Source organism: Hyposmocoma kahamanoa, unplaced genomic scaffold (genome assembly GCF_003589595.1).
Source record: "Hyposmocoma kahamanoa isolate Upper Pololo Valley unplaced genomic scaffold, ASM358959v1 65, whole genome shotgun sequence".
NCBI lineage: Eukaryota > Metazoa > Arthropoda > Insecta > Lepidoptera > Cosmopterigidae > Hyposmocoma > Hyposmocoma kahamanoa.
Genome location: NW_020653853.1, coordinates 13,805,026 through 13,832,948, shown reverse-complemented (window position 1 = coordinate 13,832,948; position 27,923 = coordinate 13,805,026). Strand labels below are relative to the sequence as shown.

At 35.7% G+C, this 27,923-nt stretch overlaps 1 protein-coding gene across 2 annotated transcripts; it reads right to left on the bottom strand.

Moving 5' to 3' along the window:
• Positions 1–85: 85 nt before the first annotated feature.
• LOC113231411 (SWI/SNF-related matrix-associated actin-dependent regulator of chromatin subfamily A-like protein 1) lies at positions 86–26,461 on the bottom strand. Of its 2 annotated transcripts, XM_026465721.1 has the most exons (14): positions 26,007–26,461; positions 25,804–25,919; positions 24,531–24,631; positions 22,098–22,232; positions 19,719–19,824; positions 19,330–19,413; positions 18,259–18,439; positions 17,005–17,155; positions 16,350–16,514; positions 13,775–13,928; positions 6,362–6,493; positions 4,283–4,408; positions 3,873–3,932; positions 86–342 (listed from the first exon to the last, which is right to left on the bottom strand). In XM_026465721.1, exons 1-14 carry the CDS (start codon positions 26,380–26,382, stop codon positions 121–123), a joined length of 2,109 nt encoding a protein of 702 aa, XP_026321506.1. In that variant the 5' UTR covers positions 26,383–26,461; the 3' UTR covers positions 86–120. The 2 variants fall into 2 exon arrangements, with proteins under 2 accessions (XP_026321506.1, XP_026321507.1); XM_026465722.1 differs by lacking the exon at positions 19,330–19,413.
• Positions 26,462–27,923: the final 1,462 nt, after the last annotated feature.

Here is a 27,923-nt window from a genome sequence, read left to right as displayed (position 1 = left end):
TTTAGGTGATCTAACAAGAAAAACAACTTATCTATTCTATTCTATATAAATAAATTGAAGGACTGCAGGCGAAATCCATGTTTAAGGGATATGTATAAGTTTAAACATTATTATAGTGTATCATAAAACCAAGTTTGCTAATAATTCATCGCCTTCCTCATCATCCAAAAACGCCTCATATCCGTTTCCAATACTCATGCTGTTCTCACAATTGCCCGATTGTTCAATGTGATGATGGTCTGCCTTGATAGAGCCATGTCTGATATTCGTTCCTGGTATATAGTCGCGTTCGTTCTTTGAAAAACTCGAAGATAGATACTGAATTATATTGGTTTTGCTTTCCTGAAAGTAAAAGACTTTTGAACACCATTACGGATAACTCCGTGTCATATGTCACATTTAAAACTATATTGGTCATTTTGATACCTCCCATGAACACTATGCCAACTTTATTTTTTGGTCATTTTTTGTTATTTATTAACGTTGTGCTCCAAGAATTTTGTAAAAAAAATAACGAAACAAAAAAACAAAATAAACAAGAACAGGTCCAAAAACTAAGATGGTGTAGTGTTCACTGGAGGTATTGATTTATAATATCGGTGCCTCCAGTGAAAAACGGAATAAGACGAATTATGCCCTTTTGTTTTTATTGCACCATTGGCTTCAGCGTGTCCGATTACAGAACACATCAAAAGATCATGTAGCAGTCTCCTACCCTTCTTTTTTTATATTGGACTAAGGGCGTAACTCACTGTTTCTAATGGCATAATTATGAGTCTAACGGTACAAGTGCTTTCAACTAAAAAAATACATTCAATGTTTAACGAATAACTACAAACATACTTTTACATAAAGACACTTTTCGTGTTGTTCCATAATGACGGGGAAAAAAAGTAGGACTAAAAGCGACTATTCCCTTATTCCATAGTGTACATAAAGGCATAACTCACTCAACACCATTGACGAACAAATAAAACACAGTTACTTTCGCATTTATAATATTAGTTTGGATTGGCTTAAGTTGATGTTTTATCAAAACGACAACAAATGGTGGGTTGAAAATAATTTAAACCAGGACGTACTTTGAATCCGGAGGATGATGCTTGTTACAAGAACTTGATAGCGTCTCAGAACAGTGTGAGTGCTTATTCGTGTTATACTTATAATTTTGCTGCAAAAATGTACAAAGGACGAAAAATAATCAATAATCGTCGCAAAATGGTAAGTATGAGAATAAAATTATATTCTTATATATAATATATAATAAATATGTAATTTTGTCAACCGTTGGGCGAATACCTACTTTTTTACAGTTAGAATAGAAACATCTTTAAATTAAAAGGTAGGTACCGTTGTTTGCCCTATTATTAAGAGCAGTTATATATCACTATAATTATGTACTTTATTTTGAGAGTAATGTTTGTTCCCTTTTTTATTACAAATCTACCCGAATCGTTTGATCACAGCTACAGTGATATTGAACAACATCGCCATCGAGAGGTAATCAATGATGAAGACACTACTTATATCAATATTACATATAATATTTCATTACAAACGCACGGCTACGTAGATTAGTGTAAGTAACCTATAGTTCCTACAATAACAACGTTTAGGTACGATTTATATGTACCTATACATTATTCTTATTTTTAGGCAATCTTTTGTTATTATTTTAGTAGTCATGTATACAGTTATTTATTTTTTCTTTGCTTTCATTGCAGAGGGAGTTAATTACGGATCAAGCACTTGGAATTATTGAACCAAGAAGAATGCTTGTGACGCAAGTTTGCTACTTTTACAATAGCAATATATATACATATAACAAATAGTGAACGAAAGAACCGGTAATAGCTAGTGTAAAAATATTTTCTAGTCTTTCATTCCAGAGACTCGGAAGATGGAGTACATACTCGATGTTCGGAAGAGTCAAAGATCTTAGTTATTTGTTGACAAACAGATCCGACAAACTTCTCCCCATAAGCGTTGAGAAAAAGAAGGATCTTCTGGCTCTTCTACCATTAGTTGACAGTGAATGTCATGTATTTTATCTACCAACTACCAAAACGGTAACAGCCGATGAATACTCAGATTTAAACAATTATAATTATTTCAACGACAAATGTAGGTACAGATTAATGTAACATAAAATACAAATTTATACAATTTCGTCATTTTTACCGCACAGTTGTTTCCATACACATTTTTTATTTGCTTGAATAAGTCGTACTATTTCTTTGTTTGTGATAAAGATGAGTGTCATAAGTACTGTTATAACCATAGAACAGTCGCAGCTAAAGGAATAAGTCGTTTTATGTCTTAGAATTTGTTAACATTAGTCGTATTGTATCTTCAAGCTCTTGGTAAACAAGGACACAACACGAAAAAACTTTTAAAAAATATTGAAATTAGGACTGGATGTTTAACCAATACCCATCAAACGTAAGCTTAGACGTATACCTAAAGCGTGAAATCATAAAAAATGCTAATAATAAATGCGAACAACCAACAATCAATAAAAGTATGGTATTTTTGTCTCTGAAAAGTGTCGATTTTGAGTTATTCCTTTTTCACTGGAGGCACTGATATATCGCTGCTTTATGTATACAGTAACGCAGTATTGTATAATACTACTATTCCGACGCAGCTGGAGGGACCGGAAGATGTCTAGCTAATCCTCTACTAGCTCTACGGGCTAGTGCCGGAGGTACCAAGCAGCAGTGTCCGGACATAGCTACCGACTTGAAGCGCAACTCAAGTGCCTCGCGAGTCTGATCGGCTCAGACCCTCAACTAAACCGCTACTCTGACGCGCTAGCTGCGCGGGCTACGCCCAGGCCAGACACCACCGGGGCAGATGAACGTGTCCGTTCTCTGCAGCTAACCACAAACCCCAGCCAGTTCTGGACGCCCGCCGTACCGCCCTGGTCTTGCCATCGAGCCCGTACTCTCTTCGGAAAACCCTACCTCTCGGGTCGGTAGATAGGATAGCAAGCGAAGCTTTATCTTGTATGGTAGCAGTAGAGCTCGTGAAAGAGTTAGTCTAGAGAAGTATTGCCACCTTACCTATTTCTGCTGCCAAGCCGTAATATGAGCATTACTGCGGTCCGGTTTTGAAAGGAAAGTGTAAGGGTGCTAGTGAAATTACAGGCACATGAGACTTGTCGAAACCGCTAAATTGGTTTACTTCAGCTACTTTCACAGTCTAATGAGATACGGCGGTTTGCTTTGGGGTAAAGCAAAAAGAAATAAAAAAGAAGTAAAAGACATGTCTTATGCCTTTATAATTCCATTTCCTTTCTTTTTTTTCCTTTATAATTCCACGAACACATAGTGATCGAAGCTACGTCAAATTGTGCCTATATTATACAAATTCACTTTAGAAATGTGTTCCGATGCTACAATGGATGTCCCCATGTAGTTTATTTTTTGTGAAATAAATTTACTTTAATCATACAATCCCATCTGCGAATAAGACTACCAAATCCAGCGATAGTAGAATAAAGGCATTGTGGGCCAAAGGAAAATGTAACGAAAATGCTTTTAAAAGTTACAATACTTCACAATGGAAATCAAGTATTATAAGACGAACGTCAACGGTACATATCGTCGGCTAAATTTCAAAACCTCGGAACTCCGTTTTTAAACGAAATGCCTTTTTTACTCTTTAAGAACAATATCGGGCAATTAAAATTTAACATATAATTTGCAGACCTTCTTTTAGTTATTATATTTAGTTAAAGGTTTAATCATAGATTGTCGTTATAATTAATTCTAGTAGTTCTGTTTTTTTTGCCTACTCAAAAGTGCAAATTAATGGAGGTTACGAGATTTACAAATTTAGCCGACGATACGTGAAAATTTTGTGCATACCTGATGTTTAGTTTTCGTATCCTCAAAATTGTCTTCGCTGAGACCCACGTTGTTCAAAACCTAAAGACAAAAGGTACGAAGGCAGTAACGACAAGTTTGTGTAGAATGTTGACAGTATATATTTATTATATCTTGATACTTCCAATGCACAACTCGAGGCGTGCAATTTTGAAACTGGTAAATTTAACATCTTAAAAATTCCATAATTATGTCCTTGTTGAAAAATTTGTTTTGTAAAATCGGGGAAAACTTTTTCTTCGATGACAACAATATTTTAGTATTCTTGCTCTTTAAAAATAAAAATGCAAAGCGGCTCGAATTATGTTTCCGGGAATGTGCATAAAACCAAACATTTTCAGAACTAAATGCAATTACTGCCACTAATACATGTATATTAAGTTTACACTTACATTAAGTTTATCCTGCAACATAGGCCACATGAAGTCGTCGGATGTACCGTTGGCCAGTAGGTATCGCACGCACACGCCACCCGTCTGCCCAATGCGATGTGCGCGCGACTCCGCTTGCGTTAAGATCTATCATATAACATACAGAATCTAAGGAAAAGTCTAGCAAAAACTTAACATAGTAAAAACAGGAGAAAAATGTACTAATTGCAAATAATAGGAATTTACTCAATTTTTTTTTACTCATGTGCACAAGTGACGGGACAAACAAATCGTACGTCTGATGGTAAGCGAGACGCCTGTCCATAACAGGCCACTCAGAGTCTTAAATCGCAAAGACCTTACGTATCTTAAAGCGTTTACACGGCGACGACACGGTAACAGTGCAATCGCTAATCGTCTACTTTTACACACGCGCGCGACTTTAAGCAGCGATGCAAGCACGCGACTGCATCGATACAAACGCGCGATTGCATCGCTACACTTGGGATTTATAGGCGATTGTGTCGATGCAGTCGCGCAAATTTTATTCGAATCACATATTAAATAAGAATATACATCAGTCTACTGGTTTTGGAAGATTTAGGCCCAAGACCACAATGACAAAATCCCAATTAAAATTTCACGTTTTCTAAGAATTCTGGACCTTCGTAGAAGCGCATTTCCTCACGAAGTTTCCTTCCCGCACTCAAATGCCAATAAGCAGGCAATAAGTCCCGTTATAGGACTATCACTGAGCTTGTTTCAAGTATTCTTTATAAATAAAAGTCATTTAATAAATTATTGCATGGACTCAAATGTAAAAAGAACGCCAGACTCGGCTGTGCATCCTATATATCAGAACTTTATCCGGCGAAATTGTCGCTAGACTTGATTTCAATTTAGATTTGAAATTATCTATTTGCTTGTTAGGGGAACGTGGGGTTTTGGGAGCCCGCGGATAATGAGAGCGGTGTTAAACTGGACTTTTCCAATGCTCGTATTTGTGCAAACGGCACTCCTATGTCTTCGTTAATGTTCTATAAGGTTCGAGCCCCGTGGGCGCCCCCGTAGAACCCCGCGTTTAGTGGTATGAGATGGTTGTGTAAAATTTGGCAAATTTCATCATCCCAGGTAGCTATGTCACCATATCTATCAAATTTTAGAATGCTTGAAATCACAATAAAAATAGAAATGCTTTTACTGTTTTATTCCTTTTTCAATTCGATGTTACGCGGGTAGTGAGAGCTATTTGGCTCTCCTTATCCCATTGCAATATTCGTTGGACATTCCTTTAACACTTTCTTGTTCATTTTCATTGCTTTATAACTTACATATTTTATTATCATATTATTTTCAGACTGATTATATATAATGGCTCCATTTGACATGACATACGGGATACTTACTGCTCCCATTTCCCGAGCTGTGGGGTAATGGGAGCGAATGACATGTTTTAGTTTTTTCTTTTTAACCAAATATTATATTTTAGTTCCATATTTTTTCTGTGATTATCTAGTACCCAGATATATGGAGCGTACGTTCATAACTGATAAAAATTGAAATTGCATAAATTATGAGTTTTATTGTCAATTTTCCTTAGTACGCTACCCATTCCCCTACGCTCCCCTTTCATGAATACTCATATACAAGCAATAATAAGAATAATGCTCCAAACAAGCACACCTATCATGAATAATGCAATAGCAGTAAGCTAATTATGAGACAGTTCGTCCAGGGAAGTACCGTACCTATTTCTGCAACCAAACAGGAATGTGAACATTACTGTGTTCCGGTTTTGATGGGTAAGGGTACTGGTGAAATTACGGGTGCATGGGCTTTGTCAACTTATGTCTTAGCGTGACAGGCGCAGTGGTAGCGCCCCTCAGATCTTTGCTATTTAAAGCTCTGAATGGCACTGCAACTGTTATGGACAGGCGTGTTCCTCCCGTCACTTGATATCACAAAAAAAGAAACCAGGTCTCAAACTAGGAAATTCCTAGACTAAAACAAATTTCGAAATATTTATTTCTAAAATTGGTACTACCGGGGTATTGGTAACTATCGAACTTATAGTAACAACATCTGTGCTACAATTCATACCCCAGGGTTCCAATGCAGTTCGGCGAATAGCACGAGATTGGCCGCGGTGAGCGTGAGACCGGAACTGGCCGCTGTAATGGACAACACGGCAACACGGCACGACTCGGAGTGTTGAAACTTGTCTACTAAGTCCTAGAACAAAAGTTAAGCGATAGCATGAATGCTTTTTGAAATGCATGTTACTGATTGATATAAACATCAATTCCATATCCTTTATTATATTATTATAATAAAGGATATGGAAACTTTGATCCAATGAAAAATACGATAACTAGGCCTGTCGATAGTTATACGGGAGATTATTATTGTCCGTGTGACTACTAGTAGTTCTGCTGGTAATTCCACGGGCAACAAAGGGATACATGTAGTATGAGTTTCATATTGCATAGAAACAAAACCCCAACAATAAGTATAACATTATTATCAAACTTAACACAATATCTGCCAAATGTCTTATGGCATTAAAACCGCCATTTGTACTGTTTTGTGTGCAATAAAGGTTAAGAAATAAACATCAGTATGTCATAAAAATATAGTAAAATAGAATATACCTAATACCTAGCGAACTATTCACAATGGAAGCTATACTTCCATTGTCACCTAGATATTTAAGTATAGATCTTTCCGACGCTTAGGCAATGCTAGTGTTGGTTATCACTAATCTTTAGAGGCGTTTTATTGTCTGTACGTGCTCACAACAAATAAAATGTTTATATTGATTCTCGAACAGTTATTTCAAATTGACCCCGAAACCTCTTACTGCATTCCTATTATTAAAACTCTCTTCTATCTAATCTATTAGGATACAATCTGCCTAGCCGGGTAGGAAACTTCGGGAGTTTTAGTTTTCTTAATCTTCTCAATTGCTCTTCACTTGAACCCAAAGGATAGACAATTGATTCTGTAAGTACCTACTCTACATAAATTATGATCTCGTAAAGATAAACAAAAAGCGCAGGTGCGTGCCGACTACCGTACGGAACCTTGTGAAATTTTTTCGAAATTATCGTTGTATATTTTCCAATAATTACCTCTGTATTCAATAACATTACACAATGACGACCTTCAATATAATATATAACATTGACACATAAATGTTAACAAAAGATAACAAAAACAGGCATACATATATAACATCAATGTGACTATTTCCAAGCGTTACCAGTACTTTATAAGTATTCAAATAAAAAATCTGAGTCGCATTTGTGTTACAAATACGTTCACCCTATTCGTTCACATATTGACTTGTAGGTCAAGACATGGCCAGTAGCTTCTCCAAATTTTACATTTAACTGCATTAAATTACAGTCTGAGATTTGAGAGCGTGATTATACATACATATCGCGGCCGTTCAAGAATAATGGCCCAAACCAAAATATTTAATTTTTTGCCTTATTGCGCAATACTGTGATCAGACTGTGCTAAATTTTATCGCAAAATGAACACCGAGCTTTTTATTGATTCAAATAATCATGTTTACATTTTACTTATTTTTTTAATCATTTTTACGCTTTACATTTTAGATATGTTTCAATGGTTTTTAAGTTCTTCCTGATGAATTCCATCGATATATTGCAATAAAGTAGTACAAGGTCAATAGTATGTCAAGTCAGGCACTTTAGACTTACATACAACTCACATCAAGGCAAATAAGTGCAAGATTGGTGTGCGCTTGACTGTACAAACTTCAAACCTCCTAGTAAAGAAATACCTATGACAGGTCCAGGTATGAGTCGCATAAAGCGTCAATAACTGAACTACAAAAGGACAACGAGCTGCTGCGAACAGAGAATAAGGACTTTAATCGCCGTCTGCAATTACTCGAACAGCTCTCGCGATCCAACAATATTGAAAAACAGTGCATACCTGAAAATAAAAGCGAAAATATATTCAATATTGTCCAACAATTGGGAAAAATTATTAAATGTCCCGTTGCCGAGTCAGACTTTCAGTATTGTTCTCGAATTGCCAAATTAAACAACGAAAGTCCTCGACCAAGATCAGTATTAGTAAAGTTTAATAGCAGACGCCTTCACGACGAGTTTCTAGCATCTGTGGTTAAATTCAACCGGAATAATCCTACAGACAAGTTGAATACAAGCCACCTAGGTATAGGAGGTCAGAAAAAAGCCCTGTGTACGTGTCTGAACATCTCACACCGGAACTCAAATGTCTCCACGCTGCTGCTCGGCGTGTGGCGCGTCAACTAAACTATAAATTTGTTTGGGTGCGCGACGGAAAAGTGTATATCCGAAAAAGCGACAGTTCTGGTTTTATTCACGTCCGCTCTGAAGACACCTTAAAATCTTTGTCTTGGTTACTTTTTTCAAAAAGCATTGACATATTTGTAATTTATCCAAACAAAATTTTTATTATTTTTTTTTATATTGTAATTGTTTTCATTCTGTTATTTATTTCCATTATAAATTACGTTTAATTTTAAATTATAATTCCAATTTTATGAGTAGTTTAAATATTGTTTCTTTTTGTTGTTTGTTTGCATTTAGACCATTAAATGTTTATTACCAGAATGTCAGGGGCTTAAGACTTAAAACTGTATCTCTTTTTAACAACGTAATCTGCAGTTCTTATGACATTGTTGTGCTGACGGAGACGTGGTTGAACGACTCTTTTCATGATTCTGAACTTTTTGATGATCGTTATGTGGTCTACAGGAGAGACCGAGCGGTTGGTGGCGATAGTGCGGATGGTTTTCACACGCACAAATCTATAGGCGGTGGTGTTGTTATAGCAGTTTCTAGGGATTTGTGTTCTAGGCGTCTTTTCAGCTTTGAATCTAGATGTGACGACCTGTGGATATGCCTGGAGGTTGGAGATCCCGACGGTAAGCCAACTAACTTATATCTTTGTGCTGTCTATCTGCCGTCCCCTTTGAAAAAGGAAGTTCTCTTAGAATTTAATTTAATAACTGCCTCCGTGGCCGAACGGTTACCATGCCGGACTGCCACGCAGAGGTCCCAGGTTCGATTCCCGGGCCGGGAGAAATGTTTGTATGGCGTACATTTATTTCTCTCGTGAGTTTGGGTGTAATTTGTGGCTGTCTATGTGTGTGTCCATGGCACCTGCGACACAGGGTTTCCCTAGTGCGGGGCTATGTTGAGTGTGTGTGTGTGCGTTAATGGCTGTATTCGTAATTTATCAATAATTCTAACAAAGTAATTGAAGGGAATGGGGTTGATAATATTGCTATCATGGGAGACTTTAACATGGGTAAGATTCCATGGAGCTGTCTTGATGATCTCTCTACACCTCGTGCAGAGCCTGGGAGCGCCATGTCTAGTATGCTTATCGAATTTGCCTTACTTAATAACTTAACGTAGTACAATTGTACTTCCAACTATCAGGGCAACATTCTGGACCTGGTGCTGAGTTCTCACGCTGTCATATGCGCAAAGGAGTGTATGACTCCTTTATCCAAAGTTGACCAATTTCATCCACCCATAGAGTTTTCATTTTGTTTTGCCGCTAATAAAAATATGTCTGCGCATAATAAATTACGCTTCTGTTTTTATAAAGCCGATTATATGAATATTCTTCACGATCTAAACAAAGTAGATTGGGACAATGCATTTGCCTCCTGTAATTCAGTTGACGATATGGTATCTTCTTTCTATGCAATAATTCGACAAGAAATAAACAAACATGTTCCTAAATCCAAGCCCAGGTCCAAAAAATACCCGATTTGGTTCTCACGTAATCTTATAAGTCTATTACGAGAAAAATATAAGTACCGCCAGAAGCTTCGAAAGTTTAACAACAACCCACGCGACAAACTGGCTTTCGAACTTGCAAGGTCCCGTTCCGATAAAATGAAAAATTTATGTTATGAACAGTACATAGCTTGCCTGGCGAGTAATCTACGTTTGAATCCAAAATTATTCTGGTCGTTTGTGAAAAGTAAACGTAATAACAGTAGCCATTATCCTTTTCAAATGTACCTGCATGAAAAATCTGCAGTTGGTAGTAAAGATATTTGCAATCTATTCGCTAATAACTTTGCTTCAGTTTACAACAAACCTACTGACACCTCTGCTGCGGTCTACGACCCGCCATCTCTAACTAGCAGCTTTTTAACTATGATTCAATTTAACGACGACCAGGTAATCAAGGTTTTGGAGAGACTCGATCCTTCGAAGGGAGCTGGAAGTGATGGAATTCCTTCTAAATTTGTGACCATGTGTGCCCCAGGATTAGTTCGACCTCTACGACTAATTTTTAATACATCTCTGAGCACTGGTGTCTTTCCGACTGCATGGAATAAGGTTCTTATAGTACCCTTGCATAAAAATGGAAACAGGGAAGCTGTGAATAACTACAGGCCTATTTCCATTTTGCCAATCTTTGCTAAGATCTTTGAGTGCTTGCTGACCCCCATACTTTCTTGGCATTTCAAGGGTATAATGCTCTCTGAGCAACATGGTTTTACCAAGACACGCTCTACAGTTACTAACCTCGTCCAATTCATCAATAATATTTCTCACTCTCTTGACCAGCGTTCTTCTGTGAGCGCCATTTACACTGACTTCAGCAAGGCTTTTGATAAAGTTAACCATCAACTTCTTGTACGTAAACTTTCCATATATGGTATAGCAGAGCCTCTGCTGGGTTGGTGCGGGTCGTATCTGTGTGGTAGAACGTCTACGGTCGTTGTAAACCGGGATTCATCGGAGCCTTTTGGAGTTTCTTCTGGAGTGCAGCAGGGTTCACATTTGGGTCCATTGCTTTTCAATGTCTTTACAAATGACATAGATCAGTGCTTTAGGCACTCACAGTTCTTGCTGTTTGCTGACGATTTGAAATGTTTCCGAGTTGTGAATACCATTGGCGATATTGCAAAATTACAAGAAGACATTAACCGCCTAGACTCCTGGTGCGACAATAACCAAATGATTTTAAATGTCTCTAAGTGTTGTGCAATCTACTTCACCAGAAACACTAAGCATGTCGTCAACCCTCTATTCACGATTAAAGGTAACCCAATTTCTAATGTGAGTCAAATTAAGAATCTGGGCGTGCTGTTCGATAGCAAACTTCGCTTCCATGTCCACATCGACAGCATCGTATCTAAGGGTTTTCAAACCCTCGGTTTCGTCTTGCGAAACCGTAGGGACTTTAAGTCGCCCAGCATTAAAATTATGTTGTACAGTTCTTTGGTGCGAAGCGGGTTGGAGTACTGTAGTGTTGTATGGAACCCTTTCTATGACGTGTACAAAAAGAAACTTGAAAGAGTACAAAAAAGATTCGTGTGGCACTTGACCTATTCCTGCTTTCTTGCCAAGTCCTTAAAGAATTACGACGCCAGGCTTGAGCACTTCAAAATGGAAACATTATCGCTTCGTAGGAATACACTTGACAGTCTGTTCTTGTTTAAACTAGCTCGTGGAATTCTAGACACGCCTGACTTACTGAACGAACTCGGCTTTAACATACCGCGTAGGTTGTCAAGGTCCTCGCAGTGTTTCAAGTTATTCTGGACCCCCAGCTCCCTTTCAAACTTGGGCCAGTTTGCACCTTTAGCCAGACTGGCACACCAGCATAACAATAATCTTGACAAGACAGTTGACATCTTTGCTGAAAGTTTGCCTAAATTTAAACGTTCTGTGAAGTCCCTGACATCTTAAAAAATATATTATTTATATATATTATTATATTGTATTGGATTATTTTTATGATTTATATTTTTATTACTTTATTATAGATTCGATTATTTTTTTATTAGCTTTATCAACGACATTTATATTTTTTCAATTTAATTTGTTTGATTGATTAAAATTGCAGTAGTAAATGTTAAAATAATACTCTTATTATCTTGCATGTTGTCTTCACCTATAATTGCTATAGCATTAAGCTTTTGTTTTGTATTGTTAAATATTTGAATGTTGTAATGTAGTGTTGGTGAACTAAATAAATAAATAAATAAATAGATATAAAAAAAAACAGTATTTTCAGGTAATATACAGGGTGTTTGGAAGGTCGATGCAAAGCTTTAATGTGAAGGTAGCATAGACTATTTAGAAGCATTTTAGGTAGGGTTGTCTAAGACGAAGTCTAAAAATTTTTTTTTAATTTAAATTTTAACATTTTTTGAGAAAAAGCCAATAATTTTAGAGGTATGGGCTAATAAAGACCAGCTCAAATAATAACTCAATTATTTTTTTTTTTATTTCAATAAAGTAATGTGCACACAGTCTAATAAAACATGTTCTAAGCATCTGTATCGTGGGAAATATTTTTTACAGGCTTTTAAAGTTTACGAAAATGATGAATAATTAACGAAACCGGTTTTTTGACGTCATTTAAAAAAAAATGGCAGGTGGTGTTTTTGTTCAAACACTTTTAAAAACATGCTTAGTTATTGCTGTTTCTTTTAAGGTATCATTTATGCAGATACGTAATAAATTATTGAAATTGGGACCTACAAACCAAATTGAGAAAGAAAATTATTTTTCAAACCAGTCGAATAAAACATAATTTTTAGTCATTTAACTTATTTTTTAGTTGGAAATGATAACTGAGAGCAACTCTAACACTTATTGCGCACGTGTACAATAATCGTAAGGTATCGCCAAATAACAGCCAATGCGCACGGTGCGAGTAGGACGGCAATAAATTGGGGTTTTCCAGGCAGGTGAATAGGGGATGGCGAACATTGCTAAAACGACGTTCCTTTAGCCAGGAGTAGGGAGAGTATTAAGGGAGTCGTCACATTTTTAGTTAGTCAAGTGACAACTGCCCGTGTTACTAGACGTTATTTCCGTATTCGTGATATTTCACCTTCACATACAGCAGCATACGACCTTATTATGCACAATCGTGATCGTCAATGCTGCCCGTAATGGCGATCATGGATTTTTTTATAGCTATTCTAAATTGATGTGAAGTTGGTGTGTTGTTTGTATATTAGTTTTTAAAAACGAATTAATTGGACCGCATCGGTGATATTTAAGTGGCCTATGAAATTAAACCTTAAGTTTCTAGAGAGATGTGTCCGTATCCGTCATTATGTACAAGTCAATTTATATCTGAACCCTGTGTTGCTGGCACTAGTCAATACCAAAGACAATCAATACAAAAGTCAATACTTTAGACAACAACACTCGTGTTGTGGATAGGAGAAAGTTTTTTTATAATTGAACTGCCTCTGTGGTAAAACGGTTACCAATTGCTTACTGATTTGCCACGCCGAGGTACCGGTTCCGATTCTCGGGCCGAGAGAAATGTTTATGTGGCCTGCATTTATTTCTCTCAAACTCACGAGTAATAATATATAACTCTGTACCCAGGTTTATCTATGTGCGTTAATGTGTGTGTTATAATTTGTCCCATGTTGACCCATAAGGCATTATGCATTGTTGAATCTCTACATAGTTCAAGTAACGGAAGTATACTTACAGCTCTAACGTTAGCAGGCGTTGAACCAACGATACAGATGTAGTGAACCGCTTCTTCGTCGAATGTGAGGCATATCGCGTCTACCATGTTCTTATGATGTGCGAATATTAGAAACTTGCCAGGTTCTTCCTTCAACTGCTGTTTGATGTATTTGCTAGGAAAAAAGCATTAAAACGTAAAGTTTAAAAAGAATCTTAATATACTGTCTTACCATATATTAATAACGTGCACTTAGTTAATATCATTCATATTAGGGAGTCTACTCTCGTTCTCCGTACCCACATCCGTCCGAAACATCAAGTATATTTTATAACAAGAAATAGAGACGAAATGTCATTTAATTTGTCTGAAAACTATTCTGCCATTTGGCATTACAGCCCGAATTTGAAACAATTGACGGGGTCGTCAATTGTTTCACTTCAAAGCGACCAGTTTAACTTGAGCTTTGCTATAATGGACGAAAATTGCAAAATTACATGTCGTCTGTTTAAAGGTAAAACCACATAAGTGACACTTCTACAAAAAGTCTTTATATAGCTATGGTAAGAAAATCACCATCTTTCTGCAAGTGAAACTCAATAACAAAAAAGCTCTGAAGAAAGATGGTGATTTTTCTTAGAACTGCTACATAATTTGGAGATTTTTGTGGATTTGTTGTCAATTATGTGGTTTTACCTTTAAGCAGACGATATTTAATATTTAATTACCAATGAAATGTGATTCTGGTTGTTTTGTAAGTAGATGTTTTGCTGTTTTTCCCACATCACCGAATGGAACAGCCCCTCATAGTTAGAGATATTATCTTTATTAGAATAAATACAGAATATTTTTGGAATATACGTAGACGTACACACAGTTCAGTTGCTGGCGCTGTACTATTTCAGTAAACGAGAGTTGATATTTAAAAGTGATATAAGGCCCATTTGCCTGATGAATTGTCAGGGATGGGTGGCCTTTATTTCTAATTATATACTCGATGGTCCGAAACAATTACTGTCAACTAATAATACTCGCCCAAATCAAAAAACAATGTCAAGTATGAAGCTTCATTCGTATCATGCATCTTTTAATTTGGTAGAGTATTACTTATTTGACAGTTCAAAATTCAAAATTCAAAATAATCTTTATTTCATAGGTAAGCATTATTACACTTGAAATCGTCACAATAGTTAAACTCTACCGCTCATTCGTAAGGCAGATTCCCCTGAGAAGAATGAGCAAGAAACTCTAGGGGTTGCTCTTTGTAAATAACATTTACAATATTTTTTTTTTATTTGAAACATCAGAGATCGAGACTACCTCCATGAGCTAAACGGGTTACTACCACGGAATTTTGTCATCCAAGTACGCAGAAGTTGTATAATAACCTTTAGTATAAAGTTTTTGTTTCACTATAGTTTTAAACCTCGTGAAAGGCAAATTTTGTATATCAACTGGAATCTTGTTATAGAAGCGTATACATTGCCACTTAAATGATGTTTTGACTTTGTGAAGACGACTATTAAGAAAAGCTAGTTTATTTCTATTCCTCGTATTAATGTTATGTCTGTCACTATTTTTCATAAAGAAATTACTATTCCTTTTAACATAAATTACATTTTCATAAATGTACTGTGAGGCTAGTGTAAGAATGTTGATTTCCTTAAACTTATCTCTCAAAGATACTTTGGGGCCCAGGTTGTAAATTGCCCTAACTGCACGTTTCTGCAGGACAAAGATTCTATTGATATCGGCGGCATTACCCCAAAGCAAAATGCCGTATGTCATTAGACTGTGAAAGTAGCTGAAGTAAACCAATCTAGCGGTTTCGACGTCTGAAAGTTTCCTTATTTTTTTAATCACGTACACTGCAGAGCCGAGCCGTTTTGATAACTTACTTAATTGTTAATTGTTTCGGGCGGATGTTGGACGAAGAACGAGACCGCAGGACCTGACTCATATTATGATATGAATCAAGCTCTGGGGGACGATATGTCATACGAAACCGTTTTACAATTGGGGCTATACTGAAACTATACCCTTGCGAAATGCGAATCCGAAAGTAATAAAATTATTATTGAGATACGGGTGTAGTGGAACATAAAGAAAAATTGCCGTTAAATCAAATGGAAAATACGATGCACGCATAAGAGAAAGGAGGGACAAAGTCTTTTGTCCGCGGATATATAGGATAGTTTTATATTGTACGCATTGAGAACTCATTAAGTTTCGTCACCCTAAAGTTATCTCAACTGTAGGGTGACGATACCTAAAATTCACTGAACTATTACCATATGACAAGTACTGTTAAAGATATTTTTTTCTGTTTCTATTAACGAATGAGGTCACTCATTCATTAATAGAAAATTCCATTAGTATTCTAGTTTCAGATGGTCTTGATATTGATACCGCTAATGTATTTTTTATTTTGTGTGTTTTTTGTCTATATTTTGTGTTTTATCAAGGTATCAGATGAATAATTAAATCACGATCGACCCTCTCGCGAAAGTAACCATAACGCATGGCAGTGCTAATCTTCTTCTTCTTTTAAATGTTATGGCTCCATCGAAATAAGCAGTGCTAATCGGTTACCTACCATATAGCAGGGATTTTCATCTTCGCCGACTCGCTAAAAAAAGTGATTAAAGCGGCGTGTTTCTCATTGGCTTTAGTTGTTTTGTAGTTCTGCGCCATTTCTAATAGTCCTTGTTGGTCTTCCTTTGTCAAATCTAGGAGGCTCTGATCTAGGATTACCGCTTCTCTGAAACAATGTTTAAAGAGTCTGTCTTAGATTGTCAATAAACAGTTCTATGTATGTTATGAGTAACTGAATGATAAATTCTTTGTTGCACTTAAAATTACAATGGCAACATAAAACAGTAACTTAAGTATAATAATAGTAAGTTATTTGCTATGTAGCAATTTCTTCCACGCAACTTAGGTTAGAAATTTTAGATACGCAAAATGGTGCACCCATTTTGCGTATCTAAAACCACCACCAAAAAATATATTCATGAATGCACTGCATAATGAGTACTAATAAATATATACATACATATAATATTAATACATAGTAATAAATAAATAATGTAGTATAAAAGCATCTTAAACTACTTGGTGATAAAAAAACACTATTTTTATATAGAATTTCATTTATATTCCGCCATAAGTCGCCTTTAACTGTGGAGCTAAGCATTCACCTATTTTTCTTAAGCAACTCAAAGAAGTAACACGAATGTGCAAATATCTACCTGATCTTTCCTTCCAGCTTGGTAAGCACCTGTTCCTTTGTGCGTCTGATGAGAAACTTCTTTTGAAGCAGGACTTGTAACTCAGCCAAGTTCGACTGTCCCGTCATATCCCAACCGAAGTTGGTTTGCTTTCCCGCGCAGTATCTTTTACCTTGTTGGAATATAATTAAATCATGTTAAATTTTGTTCTACAAAAATAAAAAGCTTCAAATTAAAATTAATGAGAGTAACTTGGCGTGTGCGATTTTGAACGAAATTCTAAGAGCGGTTACACACGACGACTTTTAGCAGCGATACAAACGCGCGATTGGATCGCGAGACTTGCTATTTATAGGCGGTTGCATCGATGCAAACGCGCGACTGTATCGATGCAGTCGCTTGTGTCGAATCATTAAAAACGTGCATCGCGATTGTTCGCTGCTTAAGGGTCGAAACATAAAACTGCGAACGTATCGCGCATTCCTGCGATGTTAATATTCTTTGTCTTTTTTCCTATTTTTGTTATCAATAACAGCAGTGCAACACTCTTTTTACGATCGTCAAAAGAATCGTCACCCGAACCGTGGCAGTGACAGGCCTTGCCGCACGAAATCGCATCGCAGCAATTCGCGTCAGTTGTCTCCGCTGTGAATTCGCATGGCGCCGATTCGCAGTTTTGTTTCGACCCTAAGTGGGGCCATGTGTAAAGGTAGTCGATTAGCGACTGCATCGCGACTGAATTGGTATATACGCGCTGCTAAAAGTCACTGTGTGGAACCGCTCTAAGTTGTGTTGTGTCCCTGTGCTTGTCATGAATCGACAATGCATTCGTTATTATATCTGACGAGCTCCACACACTGAATTTAATTTCTATACAGTTGTCTATAGAGTTGGGTCGGATATTCAATTCAAATGTTGTACTCGTGGTTGTTTATTATAAAAGTTGATTTTAGTATCACCTAAAACCCTTTCCGAACCTCTTTCAGTTCCCTTATCCAGCAGTGTGTCATATTCGGGTTTGTTAAAATGAGTTAATTTAGTATGAACAGTTTGCATCCTGATAATTAGTTAAGAGCAATGCTGCATCACTACGGTACTGCTGTGCTATTGTTCCTAGGACTCTCTCTGTTACATCAACTTGCTTTGCCGTCATTATCTCTGTACAATTAATGCTAATTAAATAGTAATAAAAGTTTAAACCTAGTGTTTCATATTTATTTCAACAGGGTTGATAATGTATGTTAAGTGGCTTTTTCATTGTTGGATAATACTGACCATATTCAGTGTATCCGGGGAAGAGCCGTGGTTCAATAAGGGTCAACTGCGTGTACAACTCTGCGGGGCGGCTAAGCGCCGGCGTGCCGGAAAGCAGCAGCACGCGGGATGCGTTTCGTGTGATGCTGTTTAGAGCTACTGTGCATTGCGCTTTGTGCGATTTCAGGTAATGCGATTCATCCTGTTGACCATATGAACTGCTATAATTGCAACATACAGTAATACAATGCCTGGCTTGAGCACTTTGGCATGCAAACTTGAATGGTAGGAGAAATAGTTTGGGATTATGTTTCTTACACATAATTATGAACGGGATGATAATAAAAGTTTGCGAGTACCCCACGTCCAGATATGTTGCTATATATGGTGACACATTATATAAATTTAAAGAAAGCATATTGTTGTAGTTTTAGTTTAAGTTTAATTAATTAATTGGATTGAAATTATTAATATAATTTTTTTTATTATTTAATTAACTTTTATAATTATATATATATATATATATATATATAAGTGCATGCACATATATGCAGTGAAGTTGCAACTATCCGTTAATTTATAAGTCGCCCGTTTGCCAGAACAACGTGTTATTTATATATGTCGATATATTAGAGTTAACACGTTGTTCTGGCGAAAGGGCGAAGTATTTATTGTATTGTGTACGTTAAGTTGTAAACTTTCTTGGCTATCCTTAATAAATAAATAATAGTACATAATATACATGACTTTAGTATTAATAATTATAACAAACTAGTGGAGTAATTTCACGAAAAATAAATGAGTATCATCATGTATCATAGTAGTAAAACATCATAATATTCAATAAAACTCAATGTTATAATACTTATAATAATAAATATTACAAATATACGAATGCAATATTATATAATAAATAAATTCAAAGAAAAACGAACATTTATTTAACAATATGACAATTTAAATTAAATAATTTTGGGGCACTCCTTTACGCACAAAAGCCAATTGTATATAGAACTATTACATTTTACAAAAATGGTAAATATTCTCGACGTATACTATACAGTATGTACATATGTACATAGTGATACTTACAATAATAACAACGCCAAAGTTCTTGCTCTTCAGCAAATCTGTATGCATACTGGTGATTTTGTAGCTAACTATTACAATTTCAGTCTGGAAAGTAACAAAGAATTTTTATTATGATGTTTTAGTATTACATGACCTTACTTTAATTTTTTAAATTTAAAAAAAAATTGTTAAAATTTAGTTTAGAGAGGTTCTGTCCCCCAGAAGAACTATGCGAACGACAGGCCAAGAAGGAGAAGCATTGATACGATTTTACACATATTATGTATGACAGATTCATTTCACAAATATGTATGACAAATAGTAATTAATAATTTCTCATTGTAATCCTTGTATTGTAGCCTTTCAACACTATATAGAACATAATAAAATATTAAACATATACTTTTCACCTGTTTATCGGCAACCAGTTGCGTATCTCGCCCGCTAGTTAGCGTCGCTATATTCATCATAGGAACAGACGGTAACAGCTCATGGATTTTGCTCTGCCATGTCTCTCTGTTAGTTAAGAAATGAGGTTAAATGACGAGAAACACATTTTAAGTATGTCTAACTTTGTATGAACAATAACCCATTATAGAAATCCAACTCTTTTTTCCAGATCGATATTACAGGCGGCTGACTTGACCATGGGACGTGGGGCCCTTATCTCAAAGCACAAAATCCATACTTACGGCCGTTTTCCCTCTATGGATGACCTGAGTGATCATGACTTGAGTTTCTATCGGGGCTGGAACTAAGACTGTGATTGACATGACAACGCGATTTGACAGCCTTTTCGTTGACGGAATTGGAAAGTAGTTCCGTAGGTTATCCAAAATAGGAAAACGGTCGTAACTACGGATTTCGTGCCTCGAGAGTAGGGCCCTGTAAAGAGCTCGAAACGTTGGTTTGTTTGAAAAAAAGATTAATTTTCAATGTACAATAGCAATCGTGCAAACGTAAATCGACTCCTACATATTCGTAATACTCACGGACGTTATTTAAGTCTGTATTAAGTATCATAAATATTGTGTAATACACACTTAATTTCGCAGTGCCACGTCTACTTAAGCCAATTTTGCTTTTGAGTGGGTGTAGGACTACTGTAACCCCAGCTGTTCCAGGAGTCTTGGGATGCTGCCGAAAATGTTCAGGGGGGATTTCAGTGATCCCAAGTAGATGACTCACAACCGACCTATTATATTACAATCTATCTGTTACGTATTTACTCGCGTATTCATAAAAGGGAAATATTGCAAAAAGCGAAAACTTAATACATATAAAATTATGTCCACTACACAAATAACTTTTACATCTAAAAAATTATGTCACTACAAATAAAACAACTGTCTAACAAAAGTAGGGTCAAAAATAATTTAAAAACACCAAAACTAGACCACTGCTATTTTCCCAGTGTACAACGCGTGTTCAATTATTAACAAAAATATGGTTTATGTAACAGAAATACTGATTGCACATCAATTTAAAGGAACTCAAACGAAATAACAATTCTTATAACAAACTTACCGTAATTTTTCTCTAAAGTGATTCCACAAATTATCTTCGTATATACAATGAGTCACTTACATCAAAATGTTATATAAGATCTAACAAATAACACGTATTGCATTTATTTCTAAAATCTCATCTGATTTACTGAAAATAATCGGGACTTTTTATCTCTTTCGCAAAAAACCTTGAGTCCGGTGCAAAATGCCCAAACAAAGAACAAGTGAGAACGCTGCGCAAATGTAACTGCCCTCATTTTTTTTTCAAAACTATAAATGCAAACACGTTGTACGGCTCGCGATCCGGCTCAAGGATGTGGTACCAGCAGCAGAGTCCAAAAATCTCGAATATCGGACAGAAGAAGTGTGGACGTCCTACCAAGGCAAGACAATTAATAATTCAATAAAAAAAATTTAAATAATTTTCTGCTTTCTTCATTTTAAGCTTTGGAGCTGATTTTATTGTAAACAATTCATAATAATTGAAACAAAATTTAACCTTTACTTGTAGGTCAATGCTTTACTTGTAAATTTAAAAAAAAATACTGCAATTTTCAAACGATTGTTTGGTTTGGTTGCAATGTTTGTGTGCAATTTTAATATTTTTTTTGTTAGATATATTGTTTTGGAAAAATTGTATAATTAGACCATTATATCAAATAAAATGTTGTTGCATTCCGATAGACCGCTGTACCTTTTAGACAAATAGGTATGTTTTTAATTATTAATACAAAGATCGAACACTCAGAAAAATTCCTTCGATCCGGCCGGATTCGAACCGACGTCTTCTAGCATACCGTGCTAGACGCTATACCAACTAAGCAACGGGACGAACCAGTGGACCTCACGAATTTTTCTACGTGCTAGTTGTCGTGTCTTTGTATTTGGTTTTTCAACGACTTTTTAGTCGTAGCGCCATCTATGAGAAATCTATGAAAGTTTTATCACCTTGCATGCATTGCGATGAAATTTATGCATTAACTTTAGTTCATAATGCTAAATTAATTTTCTTTTAATATACATATTTTGATGTGCAATCAGTACTTTTGTTGGGGAAGTGGTACATTTGGTTGTAAAAAAAATTATTTTTTTGGTGAGCGGTTAAATACTAACTAATTCATGTAACTTAATTTAAGTTACCTACCACCTTGCATATAACATTATAGTATGGAATAAAGTATTGAGTACTACCCTTAACAAAAATAAATGAAAAACAATTTTAAAAAGTTTACGTAACATCAAAATTCCGAGAAGCGCACATCAATACGCTCACCCACAAACCTCATAGATGACGTTGTACCAATGAGCAAAGGCCAATTGTGTTTGTAGTAGCTTGCGATCGCGAGAGCTTGAAAAGTCTTGCCTAGCCCCATGTCATCCGCGATCATGCAGCGTCCGCGTCGTGCGATACCGAATCTGAAACATGTGTGAATAAGGAAAATAACAATCCGGGATCCCTCCCTGAAGTTTTAAAACATCTGGAGATTTCTGGTAAGAGTAGTGACACACAAAGATTCTACAATTGAGTAAAAAAAAAAACTGCTCAAGTAACGTACCATTGGAACATCAATGGAATAGTTCATTGATGTTCCAGTGAACTGATGAGAAACTCCTATAGAGTGTAGACATTATTAGTGTATGTATAAGCATAGATAATATAACAATATATTACGGTCCATTTGTTTAGGTACTTAACTAAATGTCAACAAACTTGAGATGTCTATTTAACGAAATATACATTTACAAAATGATTTTTACTTAACTTCAAATACAAAATACAAATACTTAGCTTCATTATGAAATTTCATGCCTATTTTGTACCTATTGATTTATAAAGTATATGTTCAAGAAAAAGATGGATCAAGATTGTTTACATTTAGTTAAGACTACTACTACTACTACTACCTAAAGAAATGGAGCATAGTACAGATACCCAATCTCATACAAAGAAATGTCGCACTCGTAACTCTGCATATTCGGACACTTATTTTAATTCTTACCGCTGCTGTTCAATAGATGTAAATAATGATGCAAGTAAACCCGCGATGCTATTGTATTTATATTCGAAAAAACCAACAGATGGCAGCTGTTACATTTTTGTTAAGGTTAATGCTCCTAATCAGGCATTAATTATAATATACTTCAGAGCATTAGTATACAATACAATTGTATAACAAAATCGCAACGAAGCTAGGTCTATAGTTTTAACATTTCAAAGTAATTTATAAAAAAAAAATTGTTAAGATCAGTGTTGGGCAAAATTTAATTGTTCAGGGAATTAAAGATTGTCAATTAATTAATTGTCAATCGCGACAACAGCAATTAACAATTAATTAATTGCAATTAGAGAAACACGATTACCAATTAATTATTTGTTAATTGTTGTTCTCGCAATTAACGATTAACCAATTGTTAATTGTGGAATATTTATGATGATGCTTATATATGGTGCTGATGTTGCAGATGATGCTGATGCTGCAGATGCTGCTGATGATGTCTTGAAGGTAATGGTGCTGATGATTCTGATGGCGCTGATGATGCCGATGATGCTTAGGACGCTGATGATGGTTATTCTAAATATTTATTTCTTCATTTATTATTAATAGGCGAGCAGCTTGAAACTGTTATGCCTATATCAAAGCTGTGTTGAATTTTTATAAAGTCCACAAATTGACAAATAGTTCTGAATCTTTTTGTTAAAGTCCACAAAACACTAGAACTTAAAGACCTAGAAGACACAAACTCTTCTTTTTTAACCAGCTGTCCAGCCGGTTTTTGAAAGCGTTCACTGAGCTAGCATTGACCACGTTCTCAGGCAACCTGTTCCACTTTGAAACCACTCTGTTGCCGAGGATGTGGTAGGCAGTATTGGTGAGTGATGGCCTTCGGACTATTTTCATGTAGTGACACCTCATGTTTTTGGAGTGTACTGTTCTTTCGAAGAAGTTGTGAAAGTCTGGAAGATTGTAGAACCCATGAGGAATTTTAAAAGTTTCAATTAGATCACCCCATACCCTTCTTTCTTCAAGTGTAGTGAGGCCCAGAGATTTCAATCTGTCCTTCACAATCTTATGACAATCTTATGATTTACGACGTAGAGCCTGAGGTAGTTTGGTGGCTCTCCAAAAATAGTAATGGTGCAGGTGATGCTGATGATGCGAACGCGATGCTGATAATTCTGATAGTGCTGATGATGACTGGTGGTCAGGCATGCCATCGATATCGGCACCACCACCATCATTTGCACTTTTAGCATAAACATCATCAGCAACATCAGCATCATAAGCACCATCAGCATCATCATCACCATCAGAATCATTAGGACCAGCAGCATTATCAGCATCTTAAGTATCACCAGCGTCATCACCTTTGTTTACATCCTCAGACTTCCGTTTCATCTCGGAATATAAGTTTAGTTTAGAATATAGTTTTAGTTTCAGTTTTAATTGTTTCTTAGGACAATTTAAAACATGTGTTACTATTGATTGAATTGCAAGTCACAATTAACATAGATCAAAATAGGCGCCTTGTCATCAAGTTGCAGATCAATTTGATTAAAATTAATTGCAAAGTGCAATTCATGTTAATTGCACTTAATATTTAAGCCTATTAAATATCTCATTAAAATTTAATTGATTAATGCCCAACACTGGTTAAGATCACCTTGTGTCTCTATAACATGTCACGGGTGCAATAAATGTCAGTGTTATTTACCTGACACCATCTTCTTGGAAAGGCATTAGCTTATTTCTAAGTGTAGACTCAATAGGGGACAGGTCTATACTGTTAGGATCCATAGTATGTTCACATAGCACCTGAAATTATTTTATAATTTCTATAATTAATGTTTAATATGCTACAGTAATTTATATCAATATTTAATCAAACAGCCTATAGTCCGTTTTTATTGAAGATGGAAAAATTTGACATTTGCAGGGTTGCCAGTTTTCGTAAAATTTTAAATAGTCATGTAGCTATTGTCGATAGATTTATCGATAGGCTGGAAAGATGATAATAGTTTCCAAAAAATGTATGAATTGTGAGACTTATAACATTCTAATGATTAGTAATTGCGTTATCGCCGTCTTTACTCTTATTTTGACGTTTGGCCCGCGAGTATCAAAATCAATTCGTAAAGTATCTACAGACGCACGTTCAAATTATTGCCCTATTGTAGACTATGTAGAATACCACCTGAACTCGTTTTTATTCATATACATTTTTAATAATGATAGTTGGATTTGATTATCTATACTGAATTAAAATGAAAAACCACAAAATTTCCCTTTTTGATTATTAATAGATGTGATGAACTTACAAAAGTTGACAATTCAAATGTACTTAACAACGTACGTAACAATAACGTGAACTAACAAAAGAAACGTAATAAGCGCGAGCGCAAGTTAGCACATCCGAACAAGCCAAAGAGTGGTAGCCGAATGCGGCAAATTCAGCCGGCCCGCTGTGCCCGTGCGGCATTTTATTTATTTGTTTAAATTTTAGTAGCTACTTTTGTCTATAATAAGTAATATAATAACGACTCGCATATACCAATTACCAGCATAAGTAAAGATGACGTATATTTTTATTATACCTTTTTTACGTTTTTCAATGTTAATTTATAATAAAAAAAATAAAAGCAATAGTAGCCCAGCAGTGGCACGAATAATGGGCCGATGATGATTCAAATTTAACAAGTTCGGACAATCATTGCGTAAGCGTAACCAATATTCAGTCGATAATTCATTCATTCATTCATTCATATTTATCGACTGCAATCACTAGCTACTTGAGAACGGGCAACACTTTTGCGCAACGAATTGTCAAATTTTTCCATCTTCACTAAAAACGGACTATACAAGAACACATTTTTTGTAATAAATAATATGTATATTTATTATTAGTGAATAGCTTAGTATTTGAAATAAATATTTATTACAAATACTTCAAAAACCTGCACTTGTGGGTACTTCATACATTAACGCACCTTTAAAACATATGAAGGGATAGGTCCTAGTACCACATGTGGTGCCAAAGAACTCACTTTAGACATAAACTCTTCATAATCATCTATTGAGAAGTTCCACAACTTTGATTTTGCATCTGAAAATTACAAGTAATGATTTAAAGCCAGTTTTATTATAAAAAAAAATTCGTCACAATAGCCTGTATTAAAACACCATCACTTACCATAATTTCTAGAAGGTATAGATTTGAATATATTGATAAGTGGAGTGCAGAATTCCGAGGGATTTACTTCAAAACGGTTATCTGATATCAAGTAGATAGTGCCACTTACAACTTTAGATAATGGCATTTTGCTATGCATTGATGTACTGCATTCGGGTTTGGCATAAGGATGAAATGTTTTACTAGCATTGTGATTGTAATTTTTCACTCGACCAGGCGTAGACGGCGGATAATACATTACTAAAGGTCCACTGCTTGTTTCAGAATTTAACTTAACAGGCGAACTTGTTGCATTATTTTGAATCGTTAGCTTGCTTTGTCGTATTTGCAGTGCCGCGAGACGCTTTTTTTCAATTTCTTCCTTCGTGCAAGCCATGACTTATGCACGGAAAAATTGCTAAGAACATAACAAATATTTTCCAAATATACTCGGCGTACACTTCACTTTTCAAATTAATTTGTTGGCTGCACAGCTTTTGTTGTTGGTTGAATTTTTTTTTTTTTTTTTTAATTTATTTCTGGCCATGGAAACAAAGTCCTTCAGCCGAAAACATAAAAATAAGTTTTTCTGTAAATATGGCCGCCACAAAGAGGATAGGCAATTTGAGGCGGGGCGTGCTTGGATTGACTCGGGATTCCTTAGAACGGACCGATACGGGTATTTTAGTTCGAGATTCGCATAATTTCATGTTTGAATCTCTGATTAAGGCACAATAGCACTATCCTATTCCACTTTAAACTAGATTTCACAAAATAATTGAAAGTCAAAATAAAAACGACACTTTTCCCTCCAAAAGGTCCAGAGCGAATCTTGTTGGTTGATCACACAGACTATTTTTTTCCATCCTCTAAGCACAGACTACTTATCTAATGTTGATCACCACAAACTAGGTGTCACTGTCACAACCTTGTCTATGTCACCTGTCATGTGCCTGTCGCTGTAAAAATCAGTAAAAATGTCTCCTCTAGAAAAATGATGTCTAACTCCCATCTTACTCCCATTTCTTTTATTTTTTTCCATCCTCTAAGCTAATATATAACTAATATATAATAACTGACATGACATTGGCAAAATTCTACAAGAGAAGCCAGAAACTTAAAAATGGTAATGGATGGAAAAAAATAAAGGTAATATATTGTGAAAAGAATGCATATTCTATCACTCTTCATTGTCTATGCTGTAGGTTAATGCTATGGCTACAGTCTGACTTGTTATTTTTCACTCTTGTCACACTCATGTATATACTGTTACATTTAAACTTGCTCTACTTATTAAATATATAATAATATTCATTTATACTTGCATATCCTTTATTATTTACATAACAAAAACTTAAAATGGTAGCAGAGCGTAAAAGGATCCGATATTTTTGAAGTGAAGTGTAAAACTCGCGCAATATAAGACGATGCCGAAAACGACATATCACATCGAACTTTTGGATAAGGATAACTATGATACCTGGGCGATACAAGCTGAAGCCGTGCTAATAAAAAACAAACTTTGGAAGTATGTTACTAACACACTACCTCCAACTCCAAGCAACGATGAACTTGACAGCGACAGAGAGGCTAAGTCAGAACTTATTTTACTGATTGCACCTTCACAGCTAAAGGACATCAAGAAATGCACTTCTGCGAAAGCCCTATGGGACAAATTAAAGGAAATACATGCAAGTAAAGGCCCTGCGAGAAAAGCTACTCTTCTAAAACGGTTAATACTAACTAAACTTGAAGACAGCAATGTTCATGAGCACCTGAACAAGTTTATGGACACAGTAGACAAGTTAGCAGAAATGGATGTAGATATTAACGAGGAACTACTCACTATCCTGATGCTCTACAGTCTTTCCTCTGAATACGAAAACTTTCGTGTAGCCATGGAGTCACGCGACGTTCTACCGAAACCTGAGGAACTTA